Genomic DNA, 16,543 nt, shown 5'->3' on the forward strand with positions numbered 1-16,543 from the left:
AGGTCTCACTTCCTGAAATCCCCTTACAGAAAGCATATAGAATAGCAAGTGGTGAAGAATTTATGAGAAGCAAACTGAAAATGCATGAGTGCCTATCAGAGTGCTTTGGTGAAATAACTGGAGAACATTCTTAGAGGAAGACGGGATCACAACTATTATGACTATCACGATATCCAGTTGTATTTGTGTTTCCTAAATTCCCACAAGAGTGTGTGGCCACTAGAAATGGAATAAATCAAGACATTCTTTTTTTGGACAAGAAAAGGCAAGTGTGGTAGAAGTAAGAGGACTCACATCAGGGCATCTGCATTTCGGAGTGCCTGAGGATTGTTCTGGGATGAGTCCATCTGGCAGGAAAGGAGATGGGAATAGAGAGGCTATGGGAGGCACAATTCAAGTAGATGCTCAGACTAAAAATGCAAAACTGCTACGTTTCAGAAGTGACCCTATTGGTGGCTTCCGATAAATGAATGAGGATTAAACGCCAAAATTAAATCACTTAAAAAATATTTGTATGGGCCAGGCGCGGTGGCTCACACCTGTAATCCCAGCACATTGGGAGGCCGAGGAGGGTGGATCATCTGAGGTCAGGAGTTCTCGACCAGCCTGGCCAACATGATGAAACCCTGTCTCTACTTAAAAAAAAAGAAAAAAAAGAAAAAAAAAATCAAAAGTTAGCTGGGCATAGTGGCGGGCACATGTAATCCCAGCTACTCAGGAGACTGAGGCAGGAGAATTGCTTGAACCCGGGAGGTGGAGGTTGCAGTGAGCCAAGCTCATGCCACTGTACTGCAGCCTGGGCAACAAGAGCGAAACTCCATCACACACACACACACACACACACACACACACACACACACACAAATTGCATGGGCAAGGTACTATTGTAGATGCTGAGGGCACAGCAGCAAATAAAGCCAAGTCCCAGACTGTGTAGGACACTTACATTCTCACACCCAGCTCGCAGCAAATTATAAACTCTAAGGAGATAAATAATTGGGGGAGATCTTGAAACTTGACTACAGGCTTAACTGGGTAAGATTGCCAGAAAACAGGAACAGTTTTCTGTGTATTTAGTGCCATTCATAACATGACAGCATCCACAGTGACTAAGCAAACAGCCCAGGGGAGCAAGGGTGTGAGTTAGGAGTTAAGTAAGAATCAGCGACAATAAAAATGAACACCTGACATATTTTGCCCATTCTAGGGTCCTCTGTCTATAAATATGTTTGAAACTAGGTTATTATCCTCTCTCACCCATGCTTATCTCCCAAATTCTTCTTAATCATTTCTCGGGATATATTGATAGGCTATGGATTAAATATGAAATTACTGCAAATCTCAAGCACCCAAAGATTTATGGACTGAGGCTTAGGCTTTATATCAAATCAACCATCTAAGAAAATATATGATTTCACCATAATATTAAAAATTACTGGCAGTATCTTCATCTTATCCGATTGGTGTTGTCCTGATGATAAGCTCCAGTAAGCAGAGAGAGAAATTGTGTGATAAATTATGGAACAGACATTGAAAAATATATTTATTACATTTGGATGTGCAAGGATTTCACTCGCTGTTTACAGAAAAAGAGTTTGTGTTGTAACGCCTACTTTGGTTCCAAATATTCTACAGTCTCTAAAGACTAGCTGATCTTCCGTTGGCCTCATTCACAGGAGCTGAGTTCCTAGGTGGGAAAACTGTGTAGTGATTACAGTGAAAGTATTTGTTCTAAAAGAAAGAGTTTCCTGGTCAATGTGAAGAATATCCACAGAGAGGAGAATCTAGGTCCATGTTTCTCAAAGTGTAGTCCATGGACCAGCACGTTGTCAGTCCCTGTGAGCTTTTGAGAAATGTATACTCCCTGAATTAAAGTCAGCCTCTTAACAAGACCCCCAGGTGGTACATAACTGTTTGAGAAATGAGAAAAACAAACTATGATAGACGGGAAGCCAGACAGGAAGAGAGAAGTTCTTAATGTATCTCAGGGAGAGTGCTCGATGGGAGGCATGACAGAAATTATATTAGTAATAAAAATAAAACAAAATCATGGTTAATGTTTATTAAGCACTTATGAACAGACATTGTACAAAGATTACTTGACCTCATGAAATCTTCATGAAGACAGCCCTGTGGGAATACTAGTATTACCCCAACTTTACAAATACAAAGATGAAGGCTGAGAGGATTATAGAACTTTCTCTGGCTACCAAAGCTTGCAAGTAGCAGAGCCAGGATGCACAATCACACTTATCTGATTTCTTACACATTTCAGTGAAGTCTCGTGAGTCAGAAACTCTAGTGGACAGGGCCAGCCATATTGGAGGGAAATGTTGAAATATCAAGAAAAAAGAGTCATGAAGTAGGAACTGTCTTTGTACATAAGGAGAAAAGGAAAACTGGCAAAATGGTCTTTTAGGTTCTACTAGCATATGCCTCCCTTTGAAATCCCCAGCTAGAAACCTGCAGTCATCCTTGGTTCTTCCTTTTCCTCATGACCCATATCCATGAGACTTCTGATTTCCATCATGTCCCCTCCTTAGTGTACATTGACTGTGTCCCTGGCTCTTCAAGTGCACCTGCTGCCGTACTTCAGACTTCATCATCAGTAGCTGGGTCTTGAGCAACATCCTCCAAATTGGCCCCTGCAGCTCCATACTCTCCCTTTTCCAGCCCCTCTATCATGAATCACCACTATCTCCCTAGAACCCAATTCAACCATGTTCCTTTTCTTTCTGACTCTGTGCTAGATGCTGATAAAACACACATCCTGCCCTCAAGGAAGCAACAAGCCCAGGGAAAGTCCTCACACTCTGCCTTGTCTACCACTCCACTCCTATCTCACCTTCCTCTCTCTGTGCTTGTGCACATCACTCTTGTATTTGTCTTCATACATATCCCTTACAGGTGAGCAGAAATCAGGCGCAGTCCTTGGTTCTCAGCCACTTCCTGCTTCTCCTCAGTCACTCTCTTTCCGCTGCCCAGGACGTTCCCTCCTCCTTAATTATCCTGTGGACACCAACCCATCCTTCAAGGGCCAGCTCAGCTGTGCCTGCCTCTGTGAAGCCTTGTCCTTAGCCTTACCTCGATGTAAGCACTCACTCCCTCCTCTTTCAGATCCATCAGCATTTGTCTTCCTTGTTTATTGCTCCTCCTAGACCAGGATGTAGATAGATTCCCATCATGTCCCTGGAACAAAGAAAGGGCAAGGAGACAGTAGAATGGCTTACAGGCCAAAAACCTGAACTTTCAAACCTGTTTTTGGGTTTAAGACAGTTTAGATGCTTTCCCGCAGTGCCTCTGTCTCTTATACTCTAATCGAAGCCATGAGGGCCAGGTGCAGTGGCTCATGTCTGTAATCCCAGCACTTTGGGAGGCCAAGGCAGGTAGATCACCTGAGTTCAGGAGTTTGAGATCTGCCTGGCCAACATGGCAAAACCCCATCTCTACTAAAAATACAAAAAATTAACTGGGAGTGGTGGTGTGTAGTCCCAGCTACTCAGGATGCTGAGGCAAGAGGATCGCTTGAACCCGAGAGGTGGAGGTTGCAGTGAGCTGAGATCACACCACTGCATTGCAACCTGGGCAAGAGTAAGACTCTGTCTCCAAAACAGAAAAAAAAAAAAAAGCCATGGGAAGAGGTTATAGAATGTTTTCAGGCTTTAATTTATGATCCAAGCACACCACCTGGTCTACCTGCCACCTCTGTGCCAACAGCCTTGTTTGCATCTGAATAGAAATAGGATTAATTGATGCATAAATAATTTAAATTACCTGTATAATCTCAGAACCTCCGCCGCTGAGGTAGAAAGACGGCTTGGGTGACTTCAAATCAGAATTATGTCCCCAGGGGATAGGTTGTCAGATTCAGTCCACACTTGAGGTCCTAGTCATGTCTGGTCTGCATGGTAAATGAATGCCACATGTATTAGCTCATTGATTTCTCCTAGCAGCCCTGTAAAATAAATGTTTTAACTTCCATTTTACAAATAAGCAAATCAGGGCCCTGGATCTATTGAATACTCTGCCCACATAGCTCCCTCCTGCACTTGAAAGTGGGAGAGTTGGGCATTAACTCTCGGGAAGGAAGCCTAGTATCTCCCACTGTCTTATGTTGCCCCACCCAGAACGAACTCTCTTTCCCGGCCATCACCTTTCTGTCAAACGTTCTCAGGGTGCGTGTGCGTTGAAATAAAGAGATAAGGTGTGACTGTCAAGCAGAAACATGCCAGAATAAGGCATACATTAAAGTCTATCTTAATGCTTCGCAATTGTGCCTGTGGTGTGAGCATGCTTTTGTGTTTATATGTGTGACCAGTTGTCAGTGCTGACAGAGTGTCCAAGTCCCGGGTCTCCTTATTTCTGTTTTCTTATTGCTTAAATAGACCATATGGAGGACAGGATGCTTCATTTTAGCTCAGGGATCTGGTTGCATCGTCTCCCCACATCCAAACATCAGTCCCATATTTGTCTTCATGCATATTCCTTACAGGTGAGCAGAATCAGGTGCAGTTTTTGGCTCTCAGGCCCAGTTAGCTGAACACAGATGACACGCAAAGTGCTCTTGCTGACTTCTCTGTCAGTGTCGTGGGGACCAGCTCTGATCCATTTCTGTCCATGAACGCTTGCCAGGAACCATTCAGGCGAGTCAATAGGATGCCCATTGATGGGCCAAACGTTGTTTTTCTCGACAGGAGCATGCAGAGTAGGCAAGAATGTCCAACTGGCTGCGTCTGACCTGTCAGCCAATTTTTATCTCTCCAGGCAATAGCTTTAAAAATGGTAAAATATCTGGAGTTCATGACATAGGTTAGCACTTCTTTCAACTCAAGGTGGCAGCAGCATGAAGAACGCATTCATCAAAACCAAAGGGACTCCACTGAAATGGATACATCAGAAACATCTGAAACTTATTTCCCAGCACCCTTTGTCAAAGTGAAGTGGGAGGACCACCTGCATTAGAAGCGCCTGGAGAGCTTGAGATTGCACGTCTTGTCTAAAGGTTCCATCTAGAGGCAAAACCTGGGGCTTTAATGGGGTCTGACTTCATGTCTAATCCATATTACAAAATGTGTCTCAAGATCCTCTTTCTACCATGCCTTCAGGTAGAAAGGGAAAAAACACTTAGGTATCATTTCATAAGCCCCAGAATGGCTAAGATTACAAAGACTGAGAACACCAAATACTGGCAGGGATGTAGAGTACCTCACATACTCTACATGTGGTAGATGTGTAAACTGGTACAACCATTTTGGAAAACTGTTTGACATTCTCTTATACAGTTAAACATATACCCAACAATCCCACTCATCAGTATTGACCCCCCAAATAAAAATATATGTTCAACTGTAGATTTATGTGTGAATGTTCATGGCAGGTTTGCTTCTCAGTAACCCCAAGCTGGAAATAAATCAAACGTCTATCCACGTGTGAATGAATGAACAGACTTGAATAGCATCATACAATAGAATACTATTCAGCAATACAAAGGAATAAGCTACTGACAACTCAACAGCATGGATCAACCTCAAAAATTTTATGGTGAGTGAAAGAAGTCAGACATAAAATAGTACTTGCTTATCATTCCATTTATATAAATTCAAAACATGTAAAACTAACTTATGATGATAGAAATCATGGGTGTGACCTCCAGAGGGTTGAGGATTACCTGGAAAGGGGCACGAGGGAACTTTCTGGAGTGGTGGAAATATTCTCTACCCTGAGAAAGCCGATAGTTACATGGGTATATATATTTGTCAAAACGTTTCAAATTATATGTTTAAGACACTGCCGGTGGGAGTGTAAATTAGTTCAACCATCATGGAAAGCAATATGGGGATTCCTCAAAGAGTTAAAAGCAGAAATACCATTCAACCCAGCAATCCCATTACTGGGTATATAACCAGAGGACTATAAATCATTTTATCATAAAGAGGCATGCACATAAATGTTCATCGCAGCACTATTCACAATACCAAAGACATGGAATCAACCTAAATGCCCATTAATGACAGATTGGATTTTTAAAATGTGGTACATATACACCATGGAATACTATGCCGCCATGAAAAGTACAAGATCACGTCTTTTGCAGGGACATGAATGGAGCTGGAGGCCATTATCCTTGGCAAACTAATGCAGGAACGGAAAACCAAATATCACATGTTCTCACTTATAAGCTGGAGCTAAATGATAAGAACTTATGAACACAAAGAAGGAAACAACAGACACTGGGGTCCACTTGAGGGAATAGGGTGGGAGGAGAGAGAGAAGAGCAGAAAAGATAACTATTGGGAACTGGGCTTAATGCCTGGGTGATGAAATAATATGTACAACAAACTCCCAAGACACATGTTTACCTATGTAAAAAACCTTCACATGTACCCTCAAACCTAAAATAAAAGTTAAAAGAAAAATAAAATAAAAATAAAGTTCAGGGTTGAGTATGATGAACCTGAATACAATTTTTAAAAATAAAAATAGGAAAGAAAGACCCACTTAAAGATGAAAATGAAAAATCACCTGTATTCTTCCCACACAGAAATACTCCTCTTTATAAATTTTGTTGAATTCCTCTCTATTGTTTTGCATATATATATATATAATTAAATACTCCTCAACTTGTCATTGTAAAAGAAATGATTTCTATATGTAAACTTCACCTTAGTTTTTAAAAAGCAGAGTGGGAGAGAAATGGGTGTGGCTACAAAAGAGCAACAAGAAAGACCTTCTTAGCCAGGCATGGTGGCTCACGCCTGTAATTCCAGCACTTTGGGTGGCCAAGGCGGACAGATTACCTGAGGCCAGGAGTTCGAGACCAGACTGGCCAACATGGGGAAACCCTGTCTCTACTAAAAATCCAAAATAGTAGCTGGGCTTGGTGGCACACACCCATAATGCTAGCTACTTGGGAGGCTGAGGCAGGAGAATCGCTTGAACCCAGGAGGCAGAGGTTGCAGTGAGCTGAGATTGCTGCCACTGCACTTCAGCCTGGGTGACAGAGTGAGACTCCACCACACACACACACACACACACACACACACACACACAAGACCTTAGTGTCTTAGCGATGGGAGTTTTCTGTATGTTGACTGTGTCAATGTCAATTCCTTAGTTGTGATATTATGATATCATTTTATAAGATGCTAGCTTTGGGGGAAACTGGACAAAGAGTACTTGGCATATCTCTGTCTTATTTCTTACAACTGCATGTGACACTACAATTATCTCAAATTAAAAACTTTAATTAAAACACAACAAAATTTGGTATTAACAGCTTGGAGTTTGATATTTTTAATTTTTAATTTTTTGGCCAGCTTCAGGTTTTAATTTGGACTTCTTGTAGGTAGCCCATTGTATTCATGTGTATGTCTGCATTTGTGTGTGTGTGTGCACATACAAGTCTTATGGGAGAGAGAGAAAAACAGAGGTGTTTTAAAATTTATTTTGATTTTTGTTTTGATTTCCCCCACAGATGGGGGCTCATAATTTAAAAGTCACCCTTTCCATTAGGCTGGGTTCATCGGTCTAAAGTCAAAAATCTCTATGCCACTTTCTACTTCTTCCCAAGGTTTTATAATTCCAAAGTGTCCTTGCTATACAAGGAGCCTTCTTCTTGAATGTTACATTATTCTACTGACATTGTAGAGTGAATAGTGCCTGTGAGCATCTTGGCTGCTGAGTCGGGGGAGATGTCAGCCACATGTGATTCTGCACATCTTCCAGGTAATGCAGTGGTGCTAATGTAGTCTCCTGGATGCAGGGACACCAACGGGGCTTATGTCACTCCCTTGGTGGCCTTAAGTGCATAAATCAATCCTTATTTTTATGCCAATCCATACAGAAGGCTTCCTTGTGTGTGCTGCACATAGGGAGGGAGGGCAGGATGCCTCCTTGAGCAAGTGGTTTGCATTCGAAGAAAGCAAGCAGTATTGGAAACTGGTTTCCGGGTATTTTTGTTTCTTTATTTAAATCCCCTAGGAAGGCTGCTCCAGCTTGGACAGAACCAGAGTGAGGGGACTTATTAGCTGGAGTGAGGTTGGTGTCAGGAAAAAAACAGAGCTCCTTCCTTGGCTTGCCTGAGGTCGCAGGATGCCACCCTTGAGTCTCCATTGCTGGCCCAGGTCCTGAGTGCCTGCCCACCCTAACTCTAAAGCAGACCTAGCCTGGTGGAGCCTGCTATAGAGAGGCTGATGTTCTGAAATACATATGCCAATGATGATAAAGGCGTACTGTAGGAAGACTAAATGCTTTTTTGAAATTATTTTGGTAGGGAATCACCAGCATTATCCCAGTTAACCCAATAGTGTCCAGGAGGTGGGTTGATACGGTTTATTTCATTCAGCAAAAAGGAAAATCAGTTAATCACAACTCTTCCTCCTACTCTTCCTCCTCTCCCTCCTTCTTCTCTGGGGTATGGGGGCATAATAACAATGGTAAGACAAATGTAAGAATTATCTTTGTCATTTCTTGTCTCTCCTATTGGCGTTTCCTTACCCTCTCTAGGAGCCCCCGAAAAGTCTATGGTTCCCATTTCATTCTCACTCCAACATCAAAACCTATCAATTATATTCCCAAGGCCCTCAAAACCCCAAGTCTTAATAGGATATTGGATGACAATGAGATTAATTTGATAACATGAAGCTTTAGCAACTTTGAAGACATTCATTTCCTCTAGGCCCATAAAGGATATTACTAATGTATCCCAGGCACCATGATAGAGCTGTGGGAGAGAGAGAGATTGTTAGGCAGATAGCTAGAGCTTTGGTCTTCTCAAAATTGCATCCAATGGGAAAACAGCACATTTAATTATTTAGTTATTACTGAAGGAGGGTGATATGCTTATATCATCCCCTGGCACAGAAGAGACACCAAAATATGTGTTAAAAGAATGTGTGGGCCAGGTGTGGTGGCTCACACCTGTAATCCCAGCATTTTGGGAGGCAGAGGCAGGTGGATCACTTGAGGTCAGGAATTCGAGACCAGCCTGGCAAACATGGTGAAACCCCATCTCTACTAAAAATACAAAAAAATTAGCTAGATGTGGTGGTGCGTGCCTGTAGTCCCATCTACTCAAGAGGCTGAAGCACGAGAACCCAGGAACACTTGAACCCAGGAGGCAGAGGTTGAAGTGAGCTGAGATTGCTGCAGTGCACCCCAGCCTGGGTGACAGAGGGAGACCCTGGCTCAAAACAAAAAAAAAAGAAGAAGAAGAAAGAAGGAAAAAGAAAGAAAAGAAAAGAAAGAAAAGAAATAAAGGGAGGAAGGAAGGGAGGGAGGGAAGGAGAGAGAAAGAGAAAAAAAAAGAGAAAGAAAAGAAAGAAAGAAAGGAAAAGAAAAGAAAGAAGGGAGGGAGGGAAGGAAGGAAGGAAAGAAGGAAGGAAGGAAGGAAAAGGGAAAGGAGGGGAGGGATGGAGGGAGGAAGGCAGGCAGGCAGGAAGGAAGGGAGGGAGGGTGAAAATCAGGATGATTCCTAGACTGTTTAAAGAGCATTTGAGAAATGCCTCTTAGAGGATGTTACAGCCTATCTTGCTTGCCAATGAAATTGCCCTAGTCTAGAAAATTGTGAGTCTATGCAAAAGCATATGAGTTTCTATTATGTTACCATCAGAAGAAGATAGTTCCAGAATACCCTGCACATTCCCTTTTCTTTCCATTTATCAAGTTCTGTTGAAGTCATCTGTCTCTCTTACTAAAGGACCAACTCCTCAAGGATAAGGACTATATTTTAGATATTACCATGTTATTAGCATCACAATCAGGCTCAGGCATACAATAGATGCTTCATAAGTGGCTGTTGAATTTATGGAATATTATTTCTGGGTCATTTTCCGGAAAGATTGCCCATAGAATGGCTTGTCAAAGAAGTGGACTCTGGACCTGAAGGACTCTAAGAGATGTTCCTCAGTGATCTTATTTCAGATTCCCTCGAATTGCCACATGGGAGAGTGGATTCTAATCAAGGTCAGCCATGAGCCACAAGCAAAAATAGAGACTGACAAAATTGGTAGGGGAAGAGTTAGGAAATTTTTCCTTATGGCTCAGGGCTATGTTTTCATGCAAGATAAGAGTCGTTGTCCCTCAGATAGGAGCACAAGTGAGCAGTTCAGCTCTGCCTCTCTGCCTTCTGTCCTCTTCATGCACCAATTCTCAAGACAACACTGTTATCTTGCCAGAAAATACAGCCCAAAGCATTACAGATGTCTGGTACAAGCGGAACCCATATTAATGGTTATTGCTTAAAGAAGAGGCATGCTCAGATCTCTTTACTGCACTCCAGGGAAATCGCAGTTTTTACTTTCTTCCAGAGCAGACCAGAGACGTAAAAAGATCAATTGAGTTTGGCCTATCTCAGATAGAGGGGGCTTTTTTAGAGGTAATTTGAATGGTAGTCGTGTGGCCTGAGACACATCCTCACAAATACAGATTTCTTAACACTTATTATTTTTTTTAATCAAGGTGCTTAGGGATGCTTAGACATAAATGTTTCAGTTTTCTATAGGAACAAATAAGTTAGTGATACTATATGAAGAATCAATGAAGAATCGATTTTAAAAAGGCATTTTTAGTGTCTGTTAACAATTGACTTATGGTTTAATTTAAATTAGCTGAGCTTTTCTTAGAATTTTATTTATTTATTTATTTATTTATTTATTTATTTATTTATTTATTTATTAGAGACAGGGTCTCACCCTGTTCCACAGGCTGGAGTGCAATGGCTTGACCATAGCTCACTGTAGCCTTGACCTCCAGGAATTAAATGATCCTCCCACCTCAGCCTCCTGAATAGCTAGGACTACAGGTGCATGCCACTATGCCAGCTATTTTTTTATTTTATTTTTATTTTTGTAGAGACAAAGTCTCACTACATTGCCCAGGCTGGTAGAATTTTTTTTTAATTCTTAGCCAATTTCTGACAGAGTGAATCATTTCTAAAGAAGAGAATTTTTTTAAAAAAAAAAAAGCATGATTTCTTTTCAAGGTGCCATTAATGGAATTAAACTGAAAATGCATTAAATGACATTTAAACTAGCCCCAAAAGAGTTATTTTTGTTCTGATAGAAAATGCCCAATTTCAAACACTTATTAAGCAATGTGTGCACACCGTATAGTTGCATAAGGTTTACAACTTTGTCAGTGCCACCTTTAGCCAAGAGGAGTTATTTGCCTTTAATTCTTACAAAAAAGCAGAAGATCGCAAACTAATGCAGCACCATTCTGACCATGCCTTATGCTATAAGCTCTGGAAATAAGATAACACCCTTTGCCCCTTGAAAAGCATTGCCATTTGTAATCATCCCAAGTTTCCAACTAAAGAGATTGTCAACAGCAAGAGGAACTTTTAAATTGCTTGCCTTTGATGAAAATGAAAATGTTATCCATGTAAAATCTCTAGGAAAATAAATTCAGGCCTGATTCCTGCTATGCAAACAGGTATATACAGTATCACCCTGAATCAGCTTTTCTCATCAGAAATGGAGCTACTGTACTTTATTATGATGTCAGAGATTGAACTTGGGTAAGAATGCACTTCTGATAATTAAGATCATATCGGGTTGGGAAAGCCTAATTCCTAACAGAAGATAAAGAGTCTCCTGATGGTATAGACTCAAAAGGCCTGTAAATTGGGCCATATAATAGTCGTAGAATATTGGGATATGTTTGAAATTCCTTATTGCTGAAATGTGCAGATAATACCAGAAGGGAGAGCACCCCAACCCCATAAACCCATTAGAAAAAAAAAAAAAAAAAAACAAGAAACATCTCTTGGAGCAGGCAGGTGGTGTATCATATGTTCCCTGGGTGGAGAATGAGCTTCTTGCCTTTAAAAGTAATTGATTTTATAGCGAAACGTGTCAAGAGCACTGGTTTTCAAAATGATTTCATTCATGTGTGTTGGGAAATAATATATACTGCTAATTGCTTCAGAAATAGCTGGATTATTTAACTTTGGTTTTGATGGGAGTTGGAAGGAAGATCTTGAGCCCTTATGCCTTTTCCCTTATCGCAGATTAATAGCTGTTTTGAAGCTGTGTCTACTTCTGCCGTTTCAGAGATGAAATCTGCATCCCCTCACTTTCTTGTGTAGGGCACTAGCTACAGTGTTCTTAGTTCAAACTCTATGAGTGTTCTAAAGATAGCAGTGTGACATTTCTGTTTCAATAAAGCCCAAATAGTAGGCGAGATATAAAACACCAGAGAAGAAAAAAGATATGTTTGCTGATTTCACCGAGGTCCGTATTGAGCTGCCTAGGTGAACAGTTGAAAGTCGGGAGTCTGACTGCAGGTGCAGGAGGGGGAGAGAGTGTTAACTTCTGTGAGGCATCATCTGTTGGCTGCTTAGCAGCACACCTCTTGCTGCAATTCCATCGTGAAGGTCTCAGTCCCGTACAGACTAATGGTGAGTGGATGTAACATGGGACCTGCGAAAGGAAAGGTGGTTGTTTCTTGTTCTGTGGCTTTTCTCCTCAGTTGTGTCTTCAATGAGCTAAAGTGAATGTGCTGATTTACAGTCTGTATTTGCTCATGGTAGCTGTCTCATTATTAATTATTCAGGGTCTTCTTCCATCTTACACACATGTGTATGTGTGTTCATTATATGTATATGTATGTTTGAATGAATGAACGATGAAACAAACAGGCATAATTAGTAGGGTCGAATCATTGTCCATGGTCAACACTAATTGACCCTACCAATTATGCCTGTTTGTTTCATCTTTCATTCATTCAAACATACATATAATATATAATAAACATACATACATTTGTGTGTAAGACTGAAGGAGACCCTGTTGAATTAATAAAGAGACAGTGCATGTACCTCTTCCTCCAGGAAGCCTTCCCTCATCCGCTAAGCCAAGAATCAGCAATTTTTTTTTCCTGTGAATATCCAGATAGAAAATATTTCAAGCTTCATTTTGTGAGCTGCACGCAGTCTCTATCACATATTCTTCTTTTTCACAATCCTTCAAAAATGTGTAAAACATTCTTAGCTCAGCGGCTGAATGTGGTCCATGGCCATCGTTTGCCCTTTTGCCAACCCCAAAAACAAACCAAGTGTCTCCTGTCTTCCCCACCAACCATAGCAGCCTACATGTTGTATTGAAAAGAGCTAAACTCTAGACTCCTGGAAAGGGGGTTTGTATCTTTGCAGCCCCAGCCTAAGCAGTGGCAAGAATTCATTTTTCAAATATAAGGTGATCTCCACCTTCCAATTTTATATTCCACCTGGGAAAACAAGGTCATGTGCAGAAACCAGCAAAGTGACAATTCAGAGCACAGTCAGTGTTCTTGACAGGACCTTGACAACTTTGACTTTCTGGGCGATAACCCCAAGTAAAGAAATTAGTTTCAAAAACTGCCCTGTAAGTTCTCAAAATGGCTTTTAGAAGGCATTTGCTCTGTACTTTGTTAGGCCTTCAGCTAGGTGTTTGTTTGTTCTTTGTTAACACATGACTTTTAAAAATTAAATGTTTTTTTAAACAAAAACTTCAGAGATGAACAGCAAAAATGGTAAGGGGTGTGTGATGTTGTGAGCAGCAGGCTCAGAAACAGCCCAAAGATTGACAGCGTGACCTCAAGGATGGAGACAAAATAAATCAAAAGGAAATACACAGCTATATGACTGCATAGTACAATATGTTTTCTCTTAATAGGTTTTCAGTCATCAATTAAATGTTGAATTATGCTCATTATGCTCTCTTTAAAAATGCAGCCAAATTTAGCTTCCAATTTTGAATTATTATATCCACACAGCATGGTTAAAATAAAAATATCGAGCGTTTGCAGACAGTGAGTTGGGTTTGTCTGGGAAGTTCACGCATTTCGACTAATTCATTTATGAATAAATTGTGAAAAAAAAAAGGCACATTCATGACCCAGGACCAACTAGAGTAAGGAGCCAGGGATGGGATGGCCTGGGCTGACAATGACTTCCTACCTGAGGCAAGGTACTTACGCTCTCTAAACTTCAGCCTCCTGATCTGTATAATGGGTATCTCCTTCCACCCCGGTATGGTCACTGTGATGATTATACCATTATCTATGTAAAGTTCTTAAAACAAAAGCAGGTGGTAAAAGTGCTAACAAAAAATTAGCAATTGTTATTATCATTATCATCAATATTGTTAACGAATAAGTGTGAAAATGAATTTGACACACACAGTGTGCCAAAGGAGATGACAGAAAAGTGTAAATATGAATATGGCGAAGACATCTAGGATTGCACCTTATAGGAGGTGGTACTTGATCTGGATTATCAAACCAATTTTAGAAATCAAGTTAAACTGGGACTGATTCCCCCAGAACACATATTATCCTGGACAACTTTCTTTGGTTAGGTTGAGAAAGACTGTTTTGTAGAAGAGTAAAACCTGCCCACATAATATTACATCAGATCCTATTATAAACTTTCAAATGTTTTGAATTTCCAGCACCATATCACATTAATTGTTTTATCCCTAAACTATCAGAGAAAGCAGCATCGTAACAGGGTGGAACAAATGCATTTAACTCAGAAAATAAGACATCCCTCCTCCTAGAAGGGGAAAGATTCCAATTTCCTTTCCCAACATTTTCTTTAAAATTGTTTTGGCTTCAGACCATACCTCATCTTATAGCCAAAATGTAACCTGGTAGGAGTGTAGACATCCCCATTTGTCGTCACCTTTAAAAGCAAGTACTTGAAAGGGTCTGTTTTCCCCTGGAAAACAAGTACCGACGTCAAGCCTAGCCACTGATGTAACACGATGAAAGCTGCTTCAGAGGAAGAAATTGGAACGAGGGAGTTTGGCTGGAGCAATGAGACATGTCGAGAGCCTTTGGGTATTAACCAGACTGGCAGTGTGATCCCTGGGAGGGAAAAAAAGATAGCACCCGCCTGTCTGACTCAGGGCATGCCTATATCGCTCGAACCTTCCCGTCTTCCCACAAGGAAACTCGGCTCCAACCCATTCAGGGCAGCCTTCCAGGGCCTGGCATGTGTGTGCTCAGCATCACGGGCAGCTAGCAAAGACCAGTGCAACGGAGGAGGCTTAGCTTAGTACGCGTTCGGCAGGACGGGTGTGCAGGCTGCACTGCCCTTGAGTCGTCCAGGTAGGCAGAATGATGGCTTTTATTGACTTTCTGAGACTGGAAGCAAAGAAAGGGGGTGGGAAACAAAACAGTAGGTGGCATTTTAGTTGTGCCCTCATGAGTGCGAGCGGGAAAGGTCAGAACACCTCAGGGGACGAGGACAGAGCCAGGGCAAGAGTGTTCCCCAGAAAGCTAGACAGCAATAGGACAAGGTACTGCTCTACAAACCGAGAGAGAAACAGGCGTGAAAAGAGCCGTTAGTGCAATGGAGTGTCGTGAATTATCTGTCAGTGCCGATGGCACTCTTGTTAGGATTCTCACACTTCTCACATGTTGTCCTGGTCTACTTCCTGGGACAAGCTTTTGTGAGCCAAAGACCCTATTATGAGCCTAGGCAGTGCCATTTTTCTGTACATCCCTCTCTTTTCTGTGAGTTTCCAACCCCATCATTTAGGAACCCCCTGGAATCTGATGGACAGGACTGATGTGGGTCACAGGTGCCAAAACTGTACAGACAGCTATGTTAATTACACCGCACCTGTTTCCCCAGGTTAAGCCGTTGCTATTGGAAACTGTGATCTAATGAACCGTTATTGCAACTCCCCTTCAGTCATGTAACAGACCTTGGACTTGGAGCTCAGTCCCTTGTGCAAAAGGATAAGGAGAGTAATGAACGAGAGTGGCGGGTGGGAAAATAGCATCTGTACATGGTTCCTGGAGGTGGTGAAGGAGAGAAGTTGGTTCCACCTGCAGGGGAAGAGAGTGGTCCAGGAAGGTACTCCAGGAGGATCTGAGAACTAAAAGATGAGAAAGCCTCTGCTAGTGGCTGGCATTCATGACACACGGACTAGAACAGACCAAGTCATTTTAGATGTCTCCGTAAATTGCCAGCACTGTATTTGGCATCCCCTCCGTTCCTAAAGGTGTTTTTCCAATAAATCCATGGCAACATCCAGAACTGTGCAATCGCATTAAACAAAACAGGTATGATTTTTTTTTTTCGATTTCCCCAGCTCATTTTCTGTATCTCTACCCAATATGTTGCCGAGCTGTGAGCACCCTCAGGCTTCCATCTAAATAATTTTTAAACTTTTTATTTCTTTTACCACTTTGCACTTTTTGTTCCCAGAATGAACCCCTTCTACTATTGGAAATTTCCTAAGACAAACAAGTTTCTCTTCCTGGGTAGCAATTTCCATTCATGAAAAATCGCCTTGTATGCAGTCAGGAAGTAGAGCAGGTTGGGAAGGTCTGTAATTTGTTTCCCATCAACTAATAATCTTATTGTGATGAGTAATGTAGTCCTGTTAATGTCTCAACAAGGTTATGGATTGTGCTGAGTGTCAGTAGAGAAGCCGACAGCTTTGTACAGCGAAACCATTCATTCTCCTTTTTACACAGTATAGTTTCTTAAACAGCTTGCAATAGATCACATGAGCTTTAGCAAACAATAATTAAATGAATGTACATA

General features: G+C 41.4%; 1 protein-coding gene across 47 annotated transcripts in view; it reads left to right on the forward strand.

Annotated features, from left to right (window-relative positions):
* Positions 1–16,543, forward strand: part of TENM2 (teneurin transmembrane protein 2) — a 1,282,302-nt gene that overhangs the window by 937,966 nt on the left and 327,793 nt on the right. The window contains exon 1 of one of the 47 annotated variants that reach the window (XM_063706943.1): positions 5,403–5,541. The exons of the other annotated variants lie outside the window; for them this stretch is intronic. Within the exon in view, the coding sequence (XP_063563013.1) occupies positions 5,517–5,541 (25 nt within the window). The 5' untranslated portion in view covers positions 5,403–5,516. Of the gene's footprint in view, positions 1–5,402; positions 5,542–16,543 lie in introns of those variants that run through there. 47 annotated transcript variants of the gene reach the window in all.

Source organism: Gorilla gorilla, chromosome 4 (assembly GCF_029281585.2).
Source record: "Gorilla gorilla gorilla isolate KB3781 chromosome 4, NHGRI_mGorGor1-v2.1_pri, whole genome shotgun sequence".
Classification (NCBI taxonomy): domain Eukaryota; kingdom Metazoa; phylum Chordata; class Mammalia; order Primates; family Hominidae; genus Gorilla; species Gorilla gorilla.